At 38.0% G+C, this 27995-nt stretch overlaps 2 protein-coding genes across 13 annotated transcripts in view; one reads left to right on the top strand and one right to left on the bottom strand.

Annotated features, from left to right (window-relative positions):
* Window positions 1-20822: 20822 nt before the first annotated feature.
* LOC124641892 lies at window positions 20823-23114 on the top strand. The gene has a single exon (XM_047180147.1). The coding sequence runs from the start codon at window positions 20823-20825 to the stop codon at window positions 23112-23114; it is 2292 nt and encodes a 763-aa protein (XP_047036103.1).
* A 799-nt stretch (window positions 23115-23913) lies between these two features.
* LOC124643349 (ras GTPase-activating protein raskol) overlaps window positions 23914-27995 on the bottom strand; it is a 164034-nt gene continuing 159952 nt past the window's right edge. For all 12 annotated transcript variants that reach the window (XM_047182351.1, XM_047182330.1, XM_047182321.1 and 9 more), the window contains 3 exons: window positions 26017-27991; window positions 25749-25864; window positions 23914-25645 (listed from right to left, as the gene is read on the bottom strand). In XM_047182351.1, the coding sequence (XP_047038307.1) occupies window positions 25375-25645; window positions 25749-25864; window positions 26017-27991 (2362 nt within the window). In that variant the 3' untranslated portion in view covers window positions 23914-25374. The remainder of the gene's footprint in view (window positions 25646-25748; window positions 25865-26016; window positions 27992-27995) is intronic.

The following is a 27995-nucleotide window of genomic DNA, read 5'->3' on the forward strand; positions in this document are numbered from 1 at the left end:
GCATAATTTTTTCACAACACGAAATGCACTAACTTTTCTTTTTTTCTAATCTTCCGGTTTTCTAGTCTAAAAAGAAATCTGTTCATGCCTCTCACGTACTCCAATAAAAAGGATAAGCATATTAAGAATAAGTATAAGAAGAGATGTAATCAAGAACATAATGCAGGCATTAGATTTCTCGCGCTGCACTCGCGGCGTTTTCCTTCAGCAAAATAATTCTGCAGTAAACATTCAAAGCGCAGCGGAGGCGGAGAAAGTGCAAGGCAAATGCGGAAGAGTCGGGCTGCACGCCTGGCCACAGTTCACACCGACGCTTTGTTGTGCCACGGTAATGAATACAGGCGATTAACGATCTCGGATGCGTGTTCGTTGTCGGTCTAACGGAATAATTACTTTATTTATTAATGAAACTGTGCTATCTTAAAATGTGATCGCTACGACTGTTCATTTGTTAGAGCTTTAGTTCTAAAGTGAAAGTAATAGAATTAATTTAGCCGACTACATATTTTATTGAGTACTTTATGTTTGCAAAATTTATCGTGCTTGCTAAATTAAATGTTTCATAAAATCTTAATAACAATTTGATTTACGTAAAACAGGTTTAGTTTATAAATAATTTGTTGGAAATTGAGATGTTACGAGGCAATTTTCTCATCATGGTTGATAGTAAAATAATAGTAATTTTCCCAAACAATAAGTTATGATATCGTGGTGTGTGTACACGATGATGACTTGTTTCCGCGTCGGCGAGAGTGCATGACGTGACGCGACCGCTCAACGAAAGTAAAACCGATGATGATGAGCGAGTGCCTCGAGACGAGGCTAGCTCCGACACTCTGTAATTAGCCTAATTCTTTTGATTTATTGATTGGAATATTTCGTAAGTCTGCGGTGAATTTCGGATGAGTTGAGTGCAGGGGTTTATGGCGACGGTTCTAATAAGCGGCTTACGGTTTCCTTCGACGCGCTTTGCTGGATATTTGAGAAACTTTTACCGTAAGCTCTTCTATTCTATTCTATTCAGTGCTCGAAATTTGCAATGAATCAATGATAAGATAGGTAATTATTTATGAAATGACAGTGATGGTTGCTCTAAACATTAATAAGCATAAAAATGTATCGCTCTATTACATGTAGAACGACTTCGTTCTCATGCTGCTACCTATCGTAAAAAGTTATTGGCAACACCACCAGCGAAATCCATATTAATAGCATTTTGACTTGCAGACTGATAAATGAGTGTCTTAGTTAGACCGTGAGTATACCTTTCACACTAGACTCATCGGTAGATGTTGCAACACTAGTCGGTGCAGCGACGCGAAATGCAGTTACGTATAGTAAACTAAACGCTTCCGCGTGCGAGCAGGAAGCCCCGAACACTTTCCCTTTTGCCCGCGCGCAGCAGCCGACCACTCTATGCATCACTATAATCCCACCAACCGGGAGACATCTAATGTTCGACCACCGAACCCAACCACGCGACTCCTCCGCAACTTAGTCGCTTTATAATGCAGTTAACTAACAAATGAGGTTAAGTGTTCGCTGCTTCATGATGCGTGGCAGCTGCTAAGCATTTGAATTAAGGTATCTCATCGAACCTAAGGTTGTGATCAGACATGTGGAAAATTGACAATTAAACCAGCTCCACTTCCTATGGGTTCATTGACCATTGTTGGCGACGCTATTGTCGTGCCGCAAAATATCAAATGTTGCATTTTTAAATAACAATAGACACTAACGGTCTAGCTTTCTAATTCAGGTCGATCGGGATATATTTTGCATGAAATGTTCTATAATCCAGTTTTGATTTAACCCCTTCCTGTGGCAACTTTATAAATAATTCATGAATAAATAACTGGTTATGAAATTATGTATGTTTGAATGTCGCGTTGATCGTAAAAGTCATGAAAGAATAAGAAGTAAAAATTGACGATACCTGTTTGAGGAACGAGTTATGGAAGAGTTTTCTAAAAGTTGTTAAAGCCAAAATCGCGTGGTATTAGCGTGCACAGCCTGGCTGACATAACACAGACGACGAGGCGCCTTCAGTTGACCTATATACCACTCGCGGACATTGACCCCATCGCACAGACTCGTGCGGTTGGCCGAATCGCAATGGGGTGGCTGACGAAATCTTTCCTCAGCTCGGGAACATTGAGCTACTAAAATGACCTTTATATGTTCTCAGGTATGAATGACTAATATGACGTCTGAATATAACCGACGCAAAAAAGTTCGTTGATATTTAGCTAGAGCCAATTTTTCCGCACCTAGTCCGTACCTATAGTAATAGTAACATTTACAGAAAATGTTTAATACAGCTCTACATTGGTAAAGGATGGGCTTGATTATTATGAAAACAATTTCTAGGAATAGTCTGCATAGGCCGAAAACGGTTGAAATAATAAAAAACACGAGGGCGGTAGCGATCGAACCGAGTGCAGAGTTCACGATCGGGCGGCGACCTCCTGAAAGTGGGGCGGGCCTAGTCTGGAGGCTTGCGGAACGCCATCATTTCCACAATAAATCTATTCTGTCTCTAGAACCTGCGAGAGGCTGTCGATCGCACTTCATTGAGATTCCAATTAAATGATATTTAACTTATCCATAAATTTTGGCTAATATTACCTAATTAACACGTAATATCCAGTCAACGTGCAATTTCGCTCAACAGATATTATTAGTCGGCACCAAATTGTATGAAAAAATACTTGCTCAAAGGGCAATGGCTTAGAATTTCATTTTGCGAACGGATGTTTTGATTAAAAGGGACCAACTTAATATTTTCGGAGCGGAGAAGCGATTTGGCTAACTCCTGACTCTGAGAAATTTCATTTACAGCTTCATAAGGAGCCTGCTTCCTCCTTCGAGCTCCAACGACCGAGATTTTCTCTGGCCCACTTACTGCAAAAGTAAAGCTTATAGTTTGCGTATCAGTGAAGTAACATTGATTGCTTAGATGTGGGACATGAAAACAGTAAATTAATGGGTGTATAATATGTGCCACAATAATAACTCGATAAGAAGCAGAAACAATGCTGTTGGTATCGAGGGCGCGCAGACCTTAGGAGCAGAGCCTCGTAGGAAATCGTTAACCTAGTATTTCTGCGACGCCTTCATAGGGTCTATTTATAAGGGACGATCCAGTGCGTCGACGTTGGATCAAATTTGACGTCGACATCATCTCGTTTCGCGTGGAAAGAATGTTGCGTACATTCGGTGTCACGATTAGCGGTCCACTGACGTTACCGTGTCGTCCCGTACTTTATCTTTTATATGTAAATACTAGTTTTCTTCTGGGAATTCACTGTTACGGAATTACTCGCTGACATTTTAAACTAACATGACCTGTTAAGTGATCACGTTGCTCCGTTTATGCAGATGTTTCTAATAAGAGTTACTTTTCACGGCTCGTATTTTTATAAATTGTATACGGCTTGCCTTTTGCGTCACTATGCGTTTGTTTCAGACTTTCTTTTGTTAAGAAAATGAAGTTGAAAATAATTTTCACATTATTGCACAATTTTGTTTTGAAGTTTCGTTTTTGTTTCAATTTTTAAAACATTGTTCTCGGCCAAGCCTCAAATTAACAAGATATCACGGTATTACTTAAAGTAGATCACTACTTGTTTACTAAAGAGTAGGCGTAGTCGATAACTTACGATATCTTAAAAAATAAACGTAACTTATTCTCAAGGATATTCTCTGGTTTATCTGTAAGCTGTCCTTTCGTGTTACGCCCACGTTTCAGATCTAGTAACGATACAAGTCTAAAACAATATCAGAATTTGCTTACACGTACATACGAAAGGGAGGTTTAACTAGAAAATACTAAAGTTAAAAAATACTTATAATGAATTCTTTATATCAGTACTTTAAGGTCATCCATTAGAAAACGAGTTCAAAATGTTAGAATAAGACGCAGTTTGGCCGTGTACTCAATTAATGGTCATAGATGCGTCTCTTCCACATTCAACCCCTCACGTACACAAGCATACAATAGGAACCCTCCGCTAACCCTTCGCACAATCACAGGTGTGACCATTTTATAATGTTTGTGTACTTATGTCATGTTTACTCTCACTGGTACGAGTACATTTGTTGCTATAAACGAATGATTAGATGATACTCGCGCTGCGTAACTTCAAACTTTATATCGAAGTATGAAAATGTTTAATCGCGTAGAAAAAACACATAATTTTCATAGCGATAGCTACGAGTACTAGTCGAGAGCGCGGGGAGCGTTGCTAATCTAACTGACCTATATAATGTGGCCGGTGAAAGACCTCGTAAACTACTGCCGTCAGTGCATTATTCCTGCAACAATGCATCGAGGATCGCCACGCAATTCCATATCGTAACTCTATAACTAATAGATCTATTATTGCTCGCAGCTCACGCCTAGAATGCGTTGTGCGTGTATATACTGGCCGGTAATAGTTTCGCAGAATAATTTTGTTTAGAACACATTTATAGTTTCAACTAATATCTAAAATTGAGTACGCGTAACGAGAGTTAATATGTTTTTAAATAATACTCGTTGTGTAAGCTCATCTGCTGATAAAATTTTAACTGGATCTGTGAGAGTAAAAGTTCGCCGAGGGAACAGTTAACTATGGAAAGCTTTTCCAATTTATTCATTATAGTCGTCGTTAAGTTGTGTGTGTTATAGCTGAACATGACACTAGAGAAGTCTAGAGGCACTAACATTGCGCAAATGTCGAGTAGTTAGAATGTAATTGAAACATTGTAAGTACATACACCTAATGTAAATCGATGTGATGAGAAATTTCTGGATTGTGGGCAGCATTACCACTTTGCATAACAATGCTTAGCAGTTCTTCAAACTTCAGATATGCAAAGTTTTTAATCGGGAAATGTATAGCAGATTGATTTTACGTTTTATTTGGAAAACTGTATCCGATGTAAACACAAGCTGTGACTGACTGACGCTGACTGACAATTCGAGGTTATTTAGGATATTACCGCAGTTTCTTAAATGATAGACAGCCTGATATTTGTACTAGCTTATTTATTTGCTAATTAAATTCTACTGCTGTAAGATCTAGAGACTGGTACTGACAAATGGTTTCGTCATTCCAGAAACGCTGAAATGTGTCCTATGAATATTATGTTTAAATAGTAAGTCTAACCAAAAATAAACAAATATTTTTTGTATCTTTTAAGTCTATTTACATACTCCATTTATTTACTGCGCATGATTCTATCCATTATATATTTTTACTGAACTTTCTCACTACAACCACTTCCATACTCTTTTTAATAGCGACTTTATAATATAGTATATTTATAATACCCGCTACAAAAACCAGAAAAGGAAGCATACAGATTACAAATTACACAGATAATACTGCGTACTGGAAGAGGTCTCCAAAACCACGTGCATATAAAGTTCACGACGATTTCATCTCATGTCACCGAGTTGAAGGACCGCTCAAGAATGTGCAATTGTGCAAAGTATTATAAATATTACATTGAATTGTTATTAATCAGTAGAAGAACAAAACATAGTAATTTAATACTTAACGTAGGTACTTTTACGGGTAACTGCAGGTGCATTCTCATTTGAAACTAAACAATATTAGCTCGATAAACAGTTTACAGAATAGGTTTGCCTTCGTTTGCATGATTTTAATTAAGTTCAGATATTGGTTATAGGCATTCGTATGAGCAGATTTTCACCGGTGTTTGTATGGGATATAAGGGGAATTTTCAGTATATAAGTGCATACAATAGTAACGTTACTATTTCAGCATCATACTCTTTTGTATAATATGTAAAAGGTAAGCTCAGAAATTAAACGGTTAGGCAAAAGACTTCTTGCTATAGCTTCAAAAGAAATCAGGCACAATTTAACCTGAATTTACAGTCTACAGCATACAGCTCCAATGAAAGCAGCGATATACTTTCCTCGAGTGTCACCTAATAAGGCTGAATAGATACTGCTTTTAAGTGCACAATAAATAAATTAGCCTAAAAACACGATCATGATATCTCAAGCTAAAATGTACCTATACCTTCCGTCATAGTTAGCCATTGGTTTTTATTTTCTTTTAAATATATATTTCCACCTAAATTTTTACCACTTCTTGCATTGACCGAAATATATTGCAAAGTTTTTATAATAATTAAAATATTATTAAGTTTAGTGTTGTTATACTTCGGCCGTTCAGAGAATGCGTTCCTGACACCTATCAGTTAGTCACGACTAGTGATGGGCACAACATAACACTGAGTTCGTTACCGTTCCTTCAAAATGAACCGCCGCATTATTTTAAGATTATTTTCGTTTTAAATTGGCGGAATCATTTGTTTTATATTTTAGTTATTTAAGTGGAAACCAAAAAAAGGTAATATTCATATAATAAAATTGTTTTATTTATTCTTTGTTACAAGTACATTGAATTGAATGTGCGAACAGAATATTAATCAGACTCCGATTTGCTTGAGGAGGTGGTGTCTTCATCATCATCTTCGCCTACATGTATAATTATATTATTATCAATAACAGAATCAATCCTGATATCTCGGTCTAACAAAAGCCGGGTAATCAAATAAAAACAGATCGAAAACACTTGAAAAACGTGGTCTATGCGCACGAAACGACAACGGACGACTGTTTTAGCGTCACAAAATGGCGGCCCATAACGCCATTTGGGGTTACCATTTTTAATCTAAGTATAAAAATGCGGTTTGGTCATAGTTTTATTTTTATATTTCATAAAAGTTATAATTAAGTCTTATTCATTAAGTCTTATAAATAAGAACAGATTACGATACTTGCCTGTTATTTTTAGCACAGCACTACAAAATATAAACCGCTGACATAACCTTGTAATAGCGCAGTATAGATTTAGAAAAATATTGTTTACCAAGTTATTTGACACTCAGTTTGGCACAAAATTATAACATTCATTGATTATTGATATAATAATGTTGTTTTAATGCTCCTCAATTGTTAAAACGGTAAACAACCAGCAAAAATATTTTTATCGTAACTGCAACGCCATTGCAAAGTTACGTCGTCAGTTCAATCGCGACGTGTCAGGAACGCATTCTCTGAATGGCCGAACTATAAAGAGTTTTCGAAACAGCTGCTAGCTCAAGCCCAAAAAAAGTAAAAAAGATAAATAACATAAACTACCGAAAATAAAACTGATCACCACATCCAAATTTCAGTTAAACAGTAAAACATTTCAGTCAAAAATATATTCGCATTTTAACGGTGTGTGTACGTAACTAGTGACGTTTCGCGTCGGCGTACGCGCATGGAATCGTCATGATGATTTCATAGTCTTGTTTGTCAACGTGAATAAATGTATTTTCTTTCTTCTTTCTTTCTTTCTTTCTTACATCTCGTGGTCGTGGGTCATTCGCTATCGTCACCAGTGTAATGCACTAGCTCACATGATTCCGTACAGAAATACTATGAATTACATTAAATGAGTAATTAGGATTATTTAGGTGGTACTGTCTCAAATTGGGATTTATTGCTGTTTATCTAAAGCTGATGCTTGGTGGTTTGAACGCGGTATTTTCAGGAACTGCTCGACAAATTTGAAAAATAATTTCAGTTACATCATCATCATCATCATCAGCCTATCGCAGTCCACTGCTGGACATAGGCCTCTCCAAGTGCACGCCACTGAGATCGATTTTCGGCTTGTCGCATCCAGCTCCTGCCTTGTCTTGCGCAAGTCATCACTCCACCGTGCCTGAGGACGTCCTACACTACGTTTGCCGACGTTTTTCTTTCCTTAATTGTTACGTAGCTCATTTATATAACTACTTCTACTTTAATCCATGTGCGGGAAGTAGTTCCCACGGGATGGAGGTGAAACTACTGTCGGAAGGTGGTAGTTCGTAAAGGGGCAAACTAAAAGTAGTATTTGTTATCATAATTAGGATCAATTCATATGTAAACGCCTCAATTATTTTATACACATGCAAATCCTAAATAAATCATTCATCAAAACTCATTGATAAAAATTTGGTTTGATTGGCAAACCTCATTGATAAAAAGCTGTGACAAAGTACATCTCATAAGAATCATACAACATCTATAGATGAGCACAGAATACACGCATACCTACTACAGATCAACGCTACGGATAGCCTGACGACATTCTCAGATCTCTTGTCTGCAAATCGAGGTTGTAGTGCGCAACAACCCATTATGTATCCATTAAAAATTTGCAACCAAACGTAAAAACAATTATTACATTTCCATCATCTAAGTAAACTATTTCTTACACATTATATACTGGCGATCAGATAACATTCTTCGAAGATTTACCAGCGATCAAACGTTTTTCTTCAGGCAATATAGGGAAGGCACCTTTGAGTTGTGTGGTACATATAGGTACCGGGAAGGGTCGAGTGGACCAATCCGCGTGTAAAAGGGTTTAGGCAATAAAATATTATAGCTAGTACTTACATTTTTTATTCTTGAGCCGCCGAGGTATCCGTTCAGCCTTTTTCCCTCATCTCTTCAGGTGTTGAGTAAAGGTAGGAAGTCTTGACGGCTGTCGAGAAAATTTGTACGTTATAGTTCGGCCATTCAGAGAATGCGTTCCTGACACGTCGCGATTGAACTGACGACGTAACTTTGCAATGGCGTTGCAGTTACGATAAAAATATTTTTGCTGGTTGTTTACCGTTTTAACAATTGAGGAGCATTAAAACAACATTATTATATCAATAATCAATGAATGTTATTACGTCGTCAGTTCAATCGCGACGTGTCAGGAACGCATTCTCTGAATGGCCGAACTATAGTTACTTTATATTTTGTGGGTGACACTGAAATAAGCAAGTAGTTATTATTTTTCGTCAATCAATGACATATCTAATTAAGCTCTATTGTTGAAATTGAAGTAAGAGAAGGAAAAGGGCTCTCGTTATATTTAAATGTAATTAGCAGTAATTTTATCGTAGTATTGAGAATGAATTCGGTCTTTTTGACGTCACGTGCAAGAAATGTGATTCATGCCCAAAGTTGATATATGCGATGTCGTCATTATAGATATTGACACACGGAATCATTGTTCACATTTAATATTTTAGTAGAAATCGCGACAATCGATACAAAAACAATACCAATTTCCCGACGGGTTCAAAACACAGGTTGGCACAGTAGGCACTAATCTTTTTGGATAAGCAAAATTTAAATCATATCTAAAATGTGATAGTAAAATTAAAAAAAAAAAATGTTTATTCAATATCAAAACGTATTGCTACGTAGCAAGCTATTATTAATATGTCCTGAAAATAACTTTACTTTTAACCACGAACTTTGATAAAAACAATAATAAACATGTTGCAGAATTAATTGTTATCTACGAAATTATTATTAAACAAGGAAATGCGGCAATTACTACAAATTAATCAATTTAAGTTTATGTTATAGTACACGTACTGCACGAGACGAATTATTTTAGTAATCCGTCATTTTATAGAAAGCAAGAGACCGCAATCTTTTAGAATTATTTTGTCTACAGGTCGCACGAAGCTTCAGGTCATTTGCAAACTACACTTCCTCAAATTATCTAGCAAATGAAAATATTATTGTTATGGACGTGTTATTGCTCCTATTTTAAATACGATTGAGTTATCCACTTAATATTATAATGAACTTTCCAAAACAACAACCTGAAGATATCACTGCAGGAGTCTCCTCTGCAGCATTCCCGAAAAAATCCTCGGTAACAAAAATCCTCGGTAGTAAGTCACTTTCCACTATCTTACACATAAACGGTCACAATCCACTGAAAGATAGAGGCACTAGTCTGAAAAACAGAAAGATCACGTCACAAGTTCATACTAGACGTGCCATGCGTACCAGGGTAGCAGATAAACATAGGAGGTGTCGACTACTCGGAACAATAGCACCGCGGCGTGGAGCGACGCAAGACGACAGTAGCGAGCGCGCGGCGCGCCGGCACAGCGGTGACTGACCGGCACACTGCCGCACCACCCCGCCTGGAGCGTTCCTCCGGGACCCTTCCGCCGGGAATCAGACCCGCAACACACGACCCAGCGACGCTTTCCTCACGCGACCACACTGCACATGTGTTCGCACCACTCTTTGTGCTTCATTGTCTCAACAGGTTTATGCAACATCGCCAGGACCACGCTTCAGTTCCGACCTCTCATTTCGTCTCAGTACATTCGGCAATGCGATTAAAATTCACAGCATGTAAAATGCAATCTGAATGTATGAAAGTATGCGGATGGTAAATATTCTCATCTGTCCGAATCTTACGTGCAGCGCACGGTCGTTGACACCGGTGTTCATTTGTTTTTCTTACGCTGTATAGCATCATTGAGTTTGCTATTTGCTTTGTGTATTGTCATATAATACTTGTGCAAACAGATTTATCTGTAAGACCTCCCTAGATCTTGTAATTGGATACTGATGAAAAAATTGCAGTAGTTCAACGACAAGGTTGTACGAAATGCATGTAGTCCGGCGTGTCGGGTTTCACCGTCAATCTAAACAGTGATGCGACTATTACAGCAAGTGAAGCGGTTCTATAATGGTCTCCAATGGTCTCGGTGGAGAGTGAAAGTGGTCGCGGTCTAGGCGAGCGCACCTCGCGGGGGCAATACAACGGCACGCCCTGCAACCTTGAGCAAACTGTTTGCTACTCAACCAAAACATTCCTACTTTTAGTATAGAAAGTCGACAATATTGCAAAATTTTAGTTTACATTAGTTAAACTAGATCCCTCCTACGTTTTAAACTGTAAACGACAATAGGTATTCCAATTAGTTGACCTTTATGATGTGGAACACCGCAAATCCGTCAGGGCAGGGAAATTGCCTAAAATATTGTATTAGTCAGCGTGGGGCATGAACTTTATTATGATTTAATAGTTTGTTTGGGACATGTACTAAACTCCAGATGGCGTAAAAATATAAGGTTCTTCCTCTATTTTTTTCATACACTACATATCTTCGTGGTACTTTATGTTACAGCAAACCATAATATACAAGCTATGAACTGAAAAAATCTGCTAGTTACTAGGCAGATATTTTAACGAGTTTCCAAACAAAATTGTATCCATAGAAATTAATCCTCTTACTTCCGTCTTTGAAAGCTGAGTATAAATAGAAATATTACTTGGTAGCAAGATTTTTTTGTGGAAGGATTATTTTATCATAGAATGTATTTCCTTTTTGAGAACCTGTTTCATTTTGAATCATAAAAACTTTTACGGCTATGAAGGTCTGATTTTCAAATATATTTAGCCTGTCGAAGGATTTATTAGCGTACCCGCAAACTACAAACTCTTAGTCAGCCTATAGTTGATTTGGGCTCATAAAGCTTGGGTTTCCTAGGAAAGCGGTGCCGTCATATAGCGGCCGTCATATTACGGACGCAAATAGACGGTCGTCTTTACGGTGATGACATGCGGAAAGTTCCACGGCCGTTCTAACACACCGTCATAAACTTTTTGTTAGTTGTATCATACTTACTAACCTGTTTTATTTAATATTTCTCAAATTTCACGACACCAATTCTGTTTTAGTTGTTTTTTTCTATAATCTTTACTTTTTATATTATATATTGCTTCGTGGTTACGAACGAAATCTATTAAAATTTCGTCGTCCTCGCTACTCCAAGAGTTGTAACAAATTTTTGACGTTGTTCCGAAAAAAAAAAACACAAATACGTATTAAAAAAGTTTCACCGCTTTTAATAAAACGTTCACCAAACTATCTGACACCGTCAAGACGGCCGTCATGCAAATGCCGGCAAAGTTACGGCGTCAGTTACCGCTCTCTAGGAAACCGCCCCATTTTGTTTACATAGACAACGTTCTGGTGACGTCATTCACCGCTGTATTACGGCCGCTATATGACGGCACCGCTTTCCTAGGAAACCAAAGCTTAAGTCAGTATGAAGATAGTACGCACACGCAGTGGTAGTACGCACATTACAAAGATAAGCCGTTATCAGACAGACTCAAAATTTTGATTGACATCAAGATTTTCTTTAAAAAAAATGCCAATTATCAGGTCAATTGTTTACCGCCAGCTTAGTCCGCAGTACGCGGATTCTCTACTCTTGCAACTGAAGAAAATTCCCTTGCTATACCAGCACACGGTACTCATTAAACCTTCCCATTTACGAACTTACAATATACCTCTAGGTGCAATCTATTGAAGCATTACGTAGCATAAAATAGAAGTAAGTAATTACTTTTGTTGTAAAGTCCCGTTACATCGGCAGTTCGGTATAGCTTGCAGTCAGTTTCCGGAGTCGGTCATTACCCGAGTTTTGGGCATAGAAGTCAAGTATTGCGTTCAAATAATGATTGTTATGCAATGTGCTGATTTGAATACGAACATCGAAGAGTATAAAGCTGGTCAAGGAAATCTAAACTAAGTCAGTTTAAGCCTATGTGATCCCGTGAAAATTCACCGTTACCATAAAAATCTAATAAGAGACGTCTAACATTTTTGTTAAGTAGAAACTTTGATCGATAGTGATTAGAGTTGAGTATCTTAAAAGATTGAGATATCTTTTCAGATCGATTTTCCTGTTTAATTTATCTTTTTTAGTTTTCAGTTGACTCAGATTCTTGACCTCTTACAATTAAATTCTTCTAGCTTCTCTCTTGACCTTCCTTGACGATAAAGATAAGATAAGATAAGATAAGATTCCTTTATTTATAAACATGAGTAAACATACATTAGCATGCAAGATCTTATAATATTAGGGTAGGTAACAGTCATGTTTGGCCTTTTAGGCATATAAATTTAGTAATTATACAATGGTAATGTCAGGTACAAGCAGTCAATTTTACTAGAAATGTGTGAGTAGTCATAATATGTCAGCTAAAGAATACAGTCAATAAAAATATAGATGAGTGGTTAGTTACAAATTGTCAGTTAGAAAATTATTAATGTCGTAGTAACACTTATCCGCTAATAAATCTCGCAATTTTATTTTAAACAGTTTAATATTTAAATCTTTATATGCCTGAGGTATTTTATTGTAAATAATTGGTGCCATACAGAAAATGCTTTTTCTCATTAAACTAGTTTTTGATGTGTGAAGGCGAAGTCTGTCTTTATCTCGTCTGTTACGCACTACGGTATCAGATAATCGTGGAAACAGCTCAGGATTTAATTTAACAAAAATGGCGGTTTCAAGAATATATAGACATGGTAACGTAAGTATTTTAAATCTTTTAAAGAAAGGCATACAGCTATCTGTTGTTTTTAAATTAAACATTGCTCGAATGCATCGCTTTTGTGCTTTAAATGCTACGTCCTTGTGTGATGAGTTTCCCCAAAACATAATTCCGTAGCGTAGTAGTGATGATAAAATAATCAAAATTAAATATTTTCAAATATTTAAGTACTTTCTTAGCAGTATTGTTTGTTATATTGTTAATTATTTAAACAATAACTTAATTGGCGTTATCAGTACAGTCGTTAGTAAAGTGCAGATATTTGTCGGCAGTTATTGACCTTGTCCGAATCGTAACAACAACTTTGTTTTAAAAAGAAAGTTCAACGACCAAATAACAAAAATCTGTACTACTTTGTTTTCCTTCTTTTCCTTATTTCAAAGTTTGAGTGTTTTTGATTTAATACCTTTAGATTAGAATTGACAGGTTACTGTGTGGTTGACGGGTTAGAAAACATGCGATATGTTATTCAAGCAGTAAAATCTTGGTATAAACTAACTTGTCTTACACGTAAAGTCTATGTTTCCATTTACTTTACGTTTAGGTTTATCTATTAAGAATTTGTCAAAAACATGCCGTTTAGATCCATAGATCTCAAATCTCGGTCGATGTCAATGACCTATTAAGGAGGCGAAATGAGACATGCCAAAGTAGATTTTTACTTCTGCGTAGGTACAAAATCTAGGAAAATCTCGCAGTATTATAATTAAAAAAAAAATATCAAATACGCTTATATTTTAATATGCGTAAAAATTCCTTTCCAAAAAAGAAAAATCCGGTAAATTAGCAATGTCTTGAGGTAAAATATTGGAGGGCCGCGAAAGGAGAAAATATTTATAGATCGTTATTTCAAACGCTGTACAGATCAAGTGATTGCTTTCCAAGGCTGCTTGGTATAGTTCAATCACAAATCGCATTCTTTCGTTAATGAGTCACCAAAGATTTGAAGAATGTCAAATTGCCAGTACTGATTCTTAGTAGGAATTCAAGGACCTCAATATAAATTGCCATCATGACATGAATTGAAATAAAAAATGAATTAAATATGCGTGGTAAAAATGAGAGTTACTTGACAACTTTTACTAATTAATTAATGAATATTTATTACTTGTTTATTTATCGATTTTAACTGATCCACAACTTTTTTTTATGTTTATGTCTTTTCGATAATATTGAAGCATAACCTTTGGAGAGTTTGTTTTGTGATCACAAGCACCTAATTGAAGATATTTTCATTCATTCATATCGGTCATTGACAAAGTTAGAGAGATTATTTCGGAATCACAAATAAATAAATCGTACCGAGAGAGAAAGAAAACTTTTTTTAGCTTTCTTATTCAGACAAGTGAAAAAGTTTTAATAAGTTTGCCAAATAAAATTTAGTGCACTAAAATATTTACTCGGCGAATATTAGGGTGAGAGTCTATATGAGTATTAGGATATTTGTCACTTCCTCTCGTGCCTGATCGGATTTTGATGAAATTTGACAGTAATAAAGCCAAACAGTTATTTTAGAGTACTATTTATGATACTACTTCTTGTTCAGGTGTGGGAAGTAGGTCCCTCAGGAAACAGATGCAACCACAGGCAAAACTAGTATTATAAAATTTATTCACACAGAACTATATCCTCAAGATAGTGTGCATAAAATAGAAATTGAATTAATAGAGGCAAAGAAAAGAACGATATAAAATAGGCACACTAAAGTATAAATAAAAGCAATACCAGATTGTCTTCAGGTTAAAGCCCTCAAGTTATGTAGTATAGAAATGTCATTTAATACAAGAGAATTTCCTTATTACGTGTAGGCACAAAACACCTGTTCATTAAGGTCAAACTAAGGCTTAAAACTTTACAAAGCAATACCTCTTTAGAAAAAACATCGATAGTCATTTGTTATTTATAAGTCATCCACGTTTTGTTCTCCAGCCCACATTTACCCAGTTTTCATGAAAACTCAGCTTCCGATATGCTAAATAGCGTTTCGAAAGAAACTACTTAAAATGTTTCAAAATATTGGCCAAGACACTATTGACCTTTGTAGCGGGTCATTGACCTTTTTTAAAAAAAATCCACCCCTAAAACCGTATCAGCGTTACTACTACAAAAATAAAGCTACTATCAGTAAAATATCAATTAACACAAATTCCTTCCGTTTCCTACAAAGTAACGTAATTACATCGAACTATAATTTATTTCCATATTTGATTTTTATTACTACTAATGTTATCAGGGTTCATGACGCCATGTAAGAGTGTGCGTGTATTACGTCTGAGTGCGTGTTTGTTATGTCGGGGTCTACAGTACGCAGGAGCGATTACGCAAACCGCGCTTCCCCGAGGAGAGAGGTCGTTGGCAATGGACTCGGTTCAATGTCACCAAATATATCACCGAGTTGTGTAGCGCACGCGAAGTGAGTTGATACTCGGAGGGTAATACGGTACTTTGTGTAGAGTGTTTTGTGTTCGTTCTGTTTATTTTAAATGCGAATGGATTTGTTATTGAATTTATTTTTCGAATATTGTTTCAGGAAACTAGATATATAAAAAAAAAAATTGAAACGAAAACTTGAAACATGAAAGTTTTTCGTTTGAAAGACTAAAGGCTTCAAAAAAAGTAGGACTATCGCCGAGTAATAGAGGCTTTATTTTATCCCGATTCCCGATCTCTTCCAGCATGGGAAATGAGCTAGTATCACCTAACAAAAGTGTAATTTTGGGCTATTACAATACTAAAAAAATTATAAATTATATTTTTGAAAACTACAATACCAGCCAACGCTCACAAAAGAAACTTATCTCATAATTTTCTAATTTATCATACAACAGTTAGACTATCGATACTTTAGACAAAGTATCAATGAGGGTTGCGCACGCTCTACGGCCGGGCTCCTGACCGGGTCGACGACCGCACTTTTCGGCAGGCGCCCCAAGTTTCAGCTGTAACGCGATCCTGACGCACACATCAACAAAGAACACTCACGCACACACGCACACACACCGCGATACTACCACCGGAAAACCATTGTCGAAATGTCACCATTTTCTGATATAAGCATAGTAGGCCGACAGGAATTCGTTGCATTGACAAAAGAAAGAGGAAACAGAAATAAAAACATTTCTTAATTTTTATATTTGCCTATACATTTTTATGTGTTTATTTTTATTGAGACGCCTAAAAGATAAACACACCAGGATAAGGAAATGTATTTCCCCGTATAAGATTTCAGCAGACAAAAGAACGTTGAACGCTCATTGAGAGAATAGAATTTGTTGTGAAGTTTGTGGCGAATTTGGTTCAGCCCTGACCTCCGTGACCTTTGAACTTGGAGGAGTTAACGTACCCTTGACTCGAGCGGAGTTCCCTCTATAATTAGACGTTGATAACGCCGATATTTTCGTTCATACGCTGTCAGCCGACGAACTATGAGCGTGTGTGTCACTCGGCAGCTCCACAATGACGCACTTCCCAGAAAATGTATGTAGGTAAACGCACCGGGAAATCTCGACGTGACTTTGAAAAGCGCGTCCTTACTGCGCGCTCTATTAAAAACTTCTCCATTTAATATGTCCAATTCTATCGTGTCCACAGTCGTAGATACGCGGTGTAAAAATAAAATGTCTCCTCAAAGCATGAAGAGGTTGTTCACCCAATATTTGGGCATCGCCCTCCTCCCTTCAGGGACTATTTGTCAAAGGATACAGTCTTGTCGTCGTGCTTTTACTTTCTCATTCGTAAAATAAAATGTTACACACTCGTAAGTTAGATTGAAAGATGCCACCTGTCCTGCGACACGATAATTCAACTGTCTTGGTATATTCCACTAACTATTAAGTAATAGTAGGTAGGTTTTTGTTCAAACTGCTGCATGCCAACTTAACTACATGTTTTTGATGATAGTAGGTTCGTGTAAATTACACTTGCGTTATGGTATCGTTTTCAACGTTTAACACATATCAACTGTCGGCTACAATAGTTGTTAGTAATTAGTTAGCATGTTGTGGTTCCATATAAAGGAAACGTCATGTATTTGGTACAAAATGCAAAGCGAAAATGTTATACCGAGATGTTAAAATACCTTATTGCTATTTATATTAAAATTCAGGTTCATTTAATAAATTCATCATCATGGATCGATGATAGAGTGACTGCCTGCCTATCTGATCTCCTCAACTCAGTTATCCGGGCAACGCAAAATACCTAAGTAAGACTACCCGTAACGACTGCCAAAGACGTTCAAATGACAGCCGGGACCTACATTGTATCGTACCATACACTTCCCAATTCTTTATGACAAGATGGTCACCCATCCATGGACCGACCTCGCCAGGAACTATTTTGATTAAGCCACTTATTTAAGTAAATAAAATAGATTTTGTATTTTATGTTCGCCATATTTCATGTAAAAATGCAAATGGAACACTATTTACAAAATTATCTTCAAACTAGCATTTCAACTCACCCGACGCGGCGTTTCATGTGAATATATGATAGCTATAAATAAAGTTGGCACGCGCGTCCTGCAAAATTTGTACAAGAATAAACCATCTTTACGCTAAATATAAATTTCGATGCGCTTTCCGATAATGCGGCTTAACCGCTTCATAAGCATTGCATAATAATGTGCAGCTTACAATACGAGCACACAGCACAGACGCAGGCGCAGCCACGCACACACGCGTACCACACGTGGATGTACACATGCATGCAAGATAAGAGCACGGTCAATGAACTGCATAAGAAATAGCGCCTGAAATTAATTTAAGTCATACAAGGTAGAATCTTAAAGGTTTATAAATAAACAATTTGTTGAATGGCTTTCTAGTCAGCCGATCAAGTTCTAAAGACAAGTAAGGTGTTTCGGTTAAAGCATTGAGATATTTGAGTCAATAAGCAATCAAAGTACGACGTAGACAATAGCTAGTTATTGTTTAGAGCTAGGCTAGGCAGCGGCAAGCGGAACGAGCGGCTGTGATCTTGAATGGAGTGAAAGTGGCTTCGGATACTTCCTGACACGTGGAAAGTGAACGCTCATGAGCACCCAGACACGGCATGATGCAGCCCTGCCAGTGCCTAGCTCAGATACACATCTTCCGCGCTGGGGAAATACAACAGCTTTCTTACCACCCAACATTGTCACTTGATCGTTGATAAACTTTATTAGCAATCGTTTGAAAGCGAGCGCTTTTCTCTTTGCTATGAGTTTTATGTAGAGGGGATAATTCTGGGAGTTATTGATTACATTTCGATATTTATTTCTCTACTTTTAGCTATAATATATAAAAAGTTTTGAATGATATGGACTGTTTATGCCCATACAACGCGATCGGCAACAGCATGCAAGAGCTGGCTCCTTATATAAACGTTGTATTCCAACTTTCTTGCATGCAAAATTAATAGCTTCGGATTTACTTGTGCATTTCTATAAACTGATGCAAGATTATGCAAGATGTAAGCCAATAACTACGTGAAAACATTCAATGTCAGGAGAAAGGGAAGGTGTGGAAAAACCTAGTGCGAGTAGTGTTGGCGAAACGCAGTGGTACTTATCTGTAAAAGTGACGACATGGGCCTAATTGAATGCTAATGTTGTCTAGTCAGGTACTATTCGTCTGAAAGGATTAGCAATAACAGATCTAGTCCTGGGAAATCTAGATTTAGGAACATTACTAGGTAAAGTAAAGAATTTTTTTATAAAAATGAGGGTTGTAACGGGTAGTCAGAAGCCAGTAAGTCTTACACCAGTCTAACCAAGGGGTATCGGGTTGCCCGGGCAACTGGGTTGAGGAGGTCAGATAGGCAGTCGCTTCTTGTAAAGCACTCAGCTGAATCCGGTTAGACTGGAAGCCGACCCCAACATGATTGGGAAAAGGCTCGGAGGATGGATGGAGGGTTGTAATGAAATTTTGTTTATAGCTTATGATTATCTATATTTCAGATAAAGTAAAAGACTCACCCCCTTAACTCAAATATGAAAAAAGTGTGAAACAAATTTTTTTTTATCGATGTTGTCATGATAAAAAGGCATTGTTCGGTGAACGAGTTCCAATCCAAAATAAAGGAAGCAATATCTATTAGACAACAAAGTCAATGTACACTAACTATAATTTAATCAGTGAATCACATTAAATTAAAGAACGTGAATTCTTTAGAGCTCGCTATGTCATCGCCACAAGCGTTTATATGATTCACAATAGCATTAGCAAAATATCGGGTCAAACACATTGATCAAATAATTTTTTTTAAATCATCTAATTGTTGTGTTCTGAGTATAAAAAATAGTTCTAAATTCTGAATAGTCATATAATATTCATAAGAGTTACCCACATGCTCTACCTTAACTTACAAGATCCATTTACTTATTTACGGCCAGTTTCTTCATCAAAAGTTAAAGTTAAAGTAATGTCTAAAGTAAAAGTAACGGTCAAATTCATTTTTTCAAGGCTAAAGTGACAGCAAAACTAATAGAAAAATTGAATTTGACCGTTACTTTTACTTTAGACATTACTTTGACTTTTACTTTGGCTTTAACTTTTGATGAAGAAACTGGCTGTTAGTAGGTATTCCATTTTAAACTACAGATGATATCATCATCTTATTGAAATGTTATTTATTTTTTTATTTATCTATTAGTTCTTTACCAGGTACGTGAGTATTTAAATTATTCAACAGATAATATTTCTAATTTCTACGTCTGTTCGCAGTCAGTGCCAAAATGTTTGCCGGTCATTTGCATTCATAAGTTTATCAGAATAAAGAATGGCAACCACAAAATAATAAACATTAAAATGCAGATTATTATTAATAGGTATTTTTTTTTGTTCAATCCCATTTGTTACTGCACCCATACGTAATCGATATAGCACATACAATTCAGTGACGTTGACCAGTGACCACAAATGGAACTTCATTCACTACTGGTGTTTACTCCGCTGTCTCGAACAGTCAATCGATTTTACATGTTGAGGCGACGGCTGTAAAGTCTCACTTGATTGATGGTTTCCGGAACAATGTATAGCTTAAATATTGAGATGGATTCGCCAGTGCGTATGAATGAGGTGAGAAATTATTCAGGTGATGGTTGGGCAGGGGCGTTCACCCCGGGGTGCGGGTCTTCGACCGGCCGAGTTTCACACAGCTGATCGGGCCATGCCCGCTCACATCGCATCGTCACTAGCAACTACCGACGGGTTTCGTACTTATATTAAAAAAATACTGTTTTTCGACAACTCCATGTATGTTCCTGTAAGAATTTTAAATAAATCATTTGTGAACTTCATGAAATAATGCGCTATCTACCAAATTGTGACTGAGGTTTCCACTACTCGATAATAGATGGCGTTAAAATGTACGACAAAAAGAGTTTGTATTTTACAATATCTTATATGTAAATCGTTTAGTGATGCTGGCTGCATAAAATTAATTGTTACGTAAAACGTCAATTGGCATTTGGTTCATTGTCAATCAAAATAGATGATTGTTGTATTTTTTTTCTAAATTGCAGTAAAATTCATTTATACACAAAATAAAATGTGATAAGTGTTACTATATCGTGTTAATCGTTAAACTATTAATTGATTGTATTTTTTAACGAAAATGGCTAATCCTGAAGTAACACACGATGAGAAGATCCGACGTCGCCTGGAAGTGTTGTACACACGCCAGACCCGTGAGAAACAGATTTTTATGGAAGAACTCAAGGAGTATCGTAGACGTAAAGATAAACAAATGCTTCATAGCATGATAGTTGAAGTAGGCCCTAAGTGGTATCAAGCTTTAAGTGTACCGCAACGAACAGCGTTGGACACATTAGAATTCGCTATATATCAAGATTTACTGGAAGGACGTCCTAAACGTGCCTCGGTTATCATGCATAGGCTTGGACTGGTCCCTCGCCCGAGTAACTCAGAACTCATGACCTGCATGCACTTTGGTCGTGATGATCCGAAGAAAATGCTTGCACATTTATATCTTATATCATATGGCTACCCTATCGAAGGAAAGCGTGCTTCATACTGCCTCAATGCTAGGCTTATGCTGTCAGCTATTCTCTATCTAGGACTTGATAACTTGTATGAGTTACTTCAGAAAACATTTGCTCCAGAGCCATCCACAGTTGAACCTCCCCCTAAACCGATTCCGAGGCCACGGCGTAAACTGCCATCTCCTTATCTCACAAAAATGGTTGCTGCATTATATGAACCACGTAAATTTCGTCGTCCTCCACCCCAACCTTTGCCGAAATTGACTGAACTTAACGAGCCCTATGAGGAAGAGCCAATTATACCAAGACCTCCGCCCCCACCACCTCCACCACCACCACCTAAGAAGCGACTACCACGATCATTTTGCGACGATCTAGCTGGCGTCGTAACCATAGGGCCTCAAATTTCACCCACAAATGTTCCTGCAAAAAAGACAACCCGATCTCTCAATCGTAAATCAAAAGGATCAAAAACAAGTCTTCTAGAGACCAGTACTCATACTCATAAAAAGAAGTCTTACGGTCTTAATGCGGGTCGAAAACGCAAAAAACCAATACGACGAAGGAAGCCAGTGGCTCCATCGACTGGTTTGGCGAACGCTCAATATACAATTAACGGGGTGTATACAATTAATGGCAAGTCCATGTTTATTTTGGGCAGTATTAGTATCCTGCCTGCTCAAGGTGAACTCATACATGGAGGCTATAGTACCGTTAATGGAGTATGTATTACCATACATTGTGGATTTCGTGGATGGCCGCCACCACCGAAACCCGATCCATGTGATTGTATCAAGAAATGGCATGACTCAGTTTTTGAGTACGTTAAAGAACATAAATGTTATTGCGGACACTACTTCGATTATGGCAATGAAGGCACATTTCCACAAGACGAGTTACCTTATTTTACTAAACCTACACGCAATGCCCCATATAAATTTAACTATGACACTATATTTGACCTAGATCCAAAGAGATTACACATTGAAAAAGAATTCAAGCAGGTTTGGGAGACTGATAGTATGTTGCGTACTGACGAGGGCGCTATCATATCACCCGATAGTAAGAAAAAGAAAAAAAGGAAGGAAAAAGGACCCAAATTTTCAGAAGCAGATGGTGTGCAAGAAGATCCAAATAAAGTATCAAATGAAAAATATTTGAAAGCGAAAACAGCATCTAGGCTAGACGTGCAAAAGAGAGCCGCCGAAGCAGGTGACGACGATGGCAGAGCTAAAGCAACAAAAGATAAAAAGACGAAACAAGAATCCAAGAGGTTTGATGACACAGAAAGCTCAAATAAACAAAGAAAAAGTCCTAGCTTAAGAGCTTCCAATACTTGTTTAGGACTTAACCCGAAGCCTCAAGATTATTTGAAGTGCGCGCTCCGAACGATGCGACAAAGAAACGTTGCAGCGCGATTACCTGATCTACATTTAGTTCCAGAACTTAAAGAATGGATGAGACGGAGGCTTTATGGGAGTTTAACGGGCGAGGAAAAGAAAGAATTCTTACGTAAAAGTACTACGTATTGGCGAATGTTCACAACACTTGGAGAGAAGGGTTTCGGCCATGTAGCGCCGCCTAAAGAGGCAAAGTACACAGGTCACACCACGTGGAAGTATAAACAGAGCTTGAACGACACTTTCAGGCAGTACACGTACAGATACAGGCTTTCCATGTTCAGGTCACACGCTTATGTTACGAACTTGCTGTGGCGATCCATGTACCAGGCTGAATTCCCTGATAAAAAATTTCGAGAAATATACTTTTCTTATCTATTTGGCCGATTAGAAGATATCCAATTAATTCACCCTTACACTTCAAAAGAAGCTGTAGAGAGAAAATTAATAATAGCAAAAAAACGATATATCTGTCTTCCAGCAGGATACGAGCCGAGAACATAAAAAAAATTGTTATTGTCCTTGTTCAATTGTCCTTGTGCTGTTACAATTAAAACATTGATTGATAAAACTTACTCTTTTATTATCCATCCTCCATCCTCCGAGCCTTTTCCCAAACTATGTTGGGGTCGGCTTCCAGTCTAACCGGATTCAGCTGAGTACCAGTGCTTTACAAGAAGCGACTGCCTATCTGACCTCCTCAACCCAGTTACCCGGGCAACCCGATACCCCTTGATTAGACTGGTGTCAGACTCACTGGCTTCTGACTACCCGTAACGACTGCCAAGGATGTTCAATGACTGCCGGGACCTACAGTTTAACGTGCCATCCGAAACACAGCCATTGGTGTCTAAGATATACTTAGAAAGTACATACAAACTTAGAAAAGTTGCATTGGTACTTGCCTGACCTGGAATCGAACCCGCGCCCTCTTACTCGAGAGGTTGGTTCTTTGCCCACTAGGCCACCACGACTATCTCTCTCTCTCTATTTCTTTTATTATAATCTCTTTTATTATCAACCTGTAAAAATGTCATATTTGTATCTAAAAATCCTATATCAGCCAAATAATATACATTTCAATTGGTTTTGCCGTTTAACCAAAGGTTTGGTGGTTGCGCTCGATTAATTTTTCGTCTTTGTATCTCCTCCGCATGGTGTGAAAATTCAACATTGACTCTGTGTGCTCTGAATTGATTTTGCGTGAATTCCTGCTAGGGCTATTAATGTTAGCATGAAACAGGACACTCTAAATAAATAAATAACTTGGCAGCTAAAAGGAATCGGGAATAAAACTAAGATATACGTAATTCATAATTTAATGTGATAATTTATATACCTGTGCAGGTATATTAACTTGAAGTTATGGCTTAAATTACATCTTCGCTGTAACTATGTTGCACAATACGTCATAAGTTGTGGTTCAAAACATTTTATTTTAAACTTGATACAGGCTTACAATTTTTAGTATTAGGTTGTTTAACATTTTATGAATCCCATAGAATAATACTCCAAAGGTATTAAAAATAAATTTTGATTTCATACCACGTTTAACTTATCGTATCTCTTAAGAATATTATGATACAAGTCTTATATTATAATTATAAAATCTATAACTTTTTATTTTAAAATACAACACTAGGACTCCATTGCAGCGGGTTCGTTCGGACCACTACAACTATGTCTAAGGGATATTCAATCGTCTTTGGTATCATTGTTACAGAAAACAAACTTGTCGACACAAGGAGCGAACGTTTCATCGAATTTATGAAAAATACTGATATTTATATAGAAAAGTTAATGTCATTTAAAGCATATTTCAATAAAACTAACGAAACAATGTAACAAAAATGATAAATGGCAAAACAATTATTGCGATACACAAGTTAAACAATATTATTAATACGTTATAACAAATATTTAATGTAATGAGTTTATTCATATTGCAACTAATGAAGATATACGAAGGCAAACAGTTAAATTTAATCATACATAAACTGCGTGCAAACTTGTTAATTGTGCTTTTAATTAACTGTATGAAAATCTAAATTAGAAAATTAAACATTCACTCAGACATCCAAAATGGACCCTTCGTCCACTTGTGCGTTTAAATATGTGAATATAATTTGAGGACAAAATCTCTAAAAGTCTATGCAGAGAGGACTCACAATCATACTATTTAATTCAGAATCTACGTTATCGAAATAAATTCTAAAGGCTTAACATCATAGCACTGAGAAATATTACAATAGAAGCAAAAATAATTTAAAATTGTATACACAAGTATATCTTCATTTAATAAATCCAAATGCATCAACATTATGCGCCATTAGTCATCCAATGAAAACAGAGATCATGATTACAGAGCTTAGATATGAATAGACAGGACAGCAATACTATGCTATTCAGACTGGAAAAAACTATATTTGATCACAGATATAGATACAGAGGTACCTAGATATAGAGAACCTGTAAGTAATAATATTTCAGCATACAACTGTTAATAAATAAAAAAAAATAGAATTGCCTTCTCAATCTTCGATGTGAAAATGACAAGGACAGGCATAACCAATACTGAAATTTTTAGTATGTTTTCGAAGAGTACCTACTTTACTACTTTTCAATGACAGGCATAACCAATACTGAAATTTTTAGTATGTTTTCGAAGAGTACCTACTTTACTACTTTTCAATCTATGTAATACAGGTACAAATTGACATGCCTACCGGTATCTATATCTGTGTGAGGGGGGTGTTAGAGCGAGTTATATCTGCAGTTCCTGGTGCGAGTGCTGCGCGTGCGGCGCGTGCGCGGGCGGGTGGGGCGGCGCGTGGGGCGCGGGGTGGGGCTGCGGGTGGGGCGCGGGGTGGGGCGCGCGCTGCTGCAGGTGCACGAGCGCGGACAGCAGGCGCGTGTTGGCCTCGTCCAGCGCCGCGATGCGGTGCTCCTGAGCCTCTATAACCCGCTGCTTGTGGGACAACGCGGCGGCCATCTTGCGCTGTTCGCGTCTCAACTCTTCTTCTACGCAGATCAACCTGCAATTACACGGCATCGGTTAAGTGAAATCGTCCAATAAGTTCATAATAATTTTTACTCATATAAATATTGGTAAAAAATATATTCGAAAAACAATTTTACCTTGAAATGATAGCTTTCATTTTGGCGTCCGTGTGATCTTGCCCTGGTTCAGCAGGCCCTAATCTTCCCCGTAAAAGTTCCACTGAACATTTTAACCTTTCGATCTCGCGTTCGTACTGTGAAATAATGGAATAAATTATTAGTTATTTAATCGTACGTATCGTTACGTAATCGTGATCAACACTTCAGCTTCAGCAGAAATCTACAGCTTTATAAAAGTTAAATCGTAAAACTTTTTGATGTTTATAAATTCTGTTAGAAAGCTTACCTGTTCAATGGTCCTGTGGTGCTTGTTAGCGCGTCGGCGGCCCGTGGTGCTGTAGAGCGTGTCGTCCAGCTCGTCGGAGCTGTCGGTGAGGTCCCGCGCGGACTCCAGGCTGAGGCGGCGCTGCAGCTTGCGCTCGCTCGCCTCGCTGGACTGCGAGTCGCGCCCGAACACCGCGCGCGGCGGCGACTCGCGCCGCTCCCGCACTCCGTAGTACTCCTGATGCCTCTCCAAATCCTCGTTCACCCTACTACTCGACATCTTCGCTCCAGAGTACGTCCTGTCCAACGGATAGTTGGTCTCTGGAATCGCATTCTCTGACATCGAATACTTCTCGGGAGAGTTTTTGGAGTTCTCCATGTTGTAGAGCGCCTTCTGACTTCGTGAAATCTGTAACCTGTACATTTCTTTGTTCACTTCCTCTACGTTCGAGTCGGACCTGCTCATGGGGTAGCCGGAGTCGGTTGAAATATGGTGAGGCTTGCTTTCATACAGCGATTCTCCTCTTTGGCCGAAGTGTTTGAAGTTGATTTGGTTTTGATTAGTGGAGTAAGAGAGCATAGGGTTTGTTCTGGGCATTCGCGTCTTACTACTCTTCCGTAGGCTAGGCGAATTGCTTGACGATTCATCGTCCCGTATCTTAGGGGAGTGACTGTGGTTGCTCCTCTGATACATATCATCATAACTACAGTTATCTCTGGTGAGTTTTCGGTGGGAATTGTTGCGATTCTGTTGGTCATAGTTTCTACTATCATCATTGAAGTTAGTAGAACCCTCTTCAGAGTTTGTCTCGACGTTGTCTGTGCTCAAACCCTCCTCATCTATCGATGAACTGGATGAGCCACAAGGACAACGCTTAGAATTTCTGTTTTCATTGTTCTTTTTATCCTGCGCCTGACGGTTGTCATCCATGTTGTACACTGGATTCGTGAACACTAACGGAGCTACTTTTGGATTTGCGTTAGCGTTTGCCGGTGTGTTCTCTGCAGTTGTAAAGTTTTGTATTCCGTATTTCTGGATGTCATAATCAATTTTCTGTTGCACTGGGCTCTTTGGATAGAACTTTTCGTTCTTGTTGTCGTAATACTGTTTGTCTCTTTGTTTCTGGTAATTTATTTGAGAATATCGACTCATCGGCTGTCCGCCATTTTCATAAGGCTGATGATGGTGGGTCGTATTCTCTATGGGGCTGGAACTTTGGCTGTAAGTAGCAATACTTTGGTAGCCAGAACTCGCTACGTTGGATAGTCCACTGATAGAAACGTTCGAGCCATTGTTTGTGTAGTTAGTTTTGTTTCCATTAACGATGTTATTGTTATTAGAAATAGACTGCGACAAGTTCTTTTTGTTCATAATGAGTTTGTCTTCGACTATTTCTGAGTCGTCAGCGTACTTCAGGAGGTCAGACAGTTCCTCTAGCGTGGCAGTGTCCTTCATGATGTTCTGCATATCATTGGAGCAGTAGTTGTGGTTGATGCTGTCACTGCTCGGTGATCGCTCTGTGCTGTTGTAGTTAGAGTTGTGGAAGTGCGTTTGTTGATTGTTATAATTGTTGTTGGGTTTGTACCTCTCCTGGAACCTGCGCTCTAAGCTTTCGCTGATACCATTGCTAACGCCTTTCGGGTATTGGTCGGAGTTGAAGCCAATCTGTACGACTTTCAGATTAACGCAATGTTCCTGATTGTTGTATTGCGAGCTGTATCTATCAGGATTGACGGCCTGGCTGACAGGACTGGAGCCGTACCCATTTCTGGGCAATGTTGCTGATCGTAGGTTGAAACTGGGTGATTTGGTGACGGCAGCATATCCAGGCTTATACTTGGATTCCTCGGCATTAGATTTGGAGGAGCTGATGTTGAATTGGACTCCATTCTTGTTCATGATAGGTGAGCTGTGAGCGAAGTTGTTACTCATCTGACCGTTGGTTGCTGGTTCAATCGGTTGCTTCGTTGGTGTATTGCACGTGGGGTCGTTGAACCTGG

The sequence above is a fragment of the Helicoverpa zea genome, chromosome 2, assembly GCF_022581195.2.
Source record: "Helicoverpa zea isolate HzStark_Cry1AcR chromosome 2, ilHelZeax1.1, whole genome shotgun sequence".
Taxonomy (NCBI): Eukaryota; Metazoa; Arthropoda; class Insecta; order Lepidoptera; family Noctuidae; genus Helicoverpa; species Helicoverpa zea.

Excerpts from the sequence above, each read along its gene's own strand:
- LOC124641892 (XM_047180147.1), top strand. The coding sequence starts at position 20,823 with ATGGCTAATCCTGAAGTAACACACGATGAGAAGATCCGACGTCGCCTG.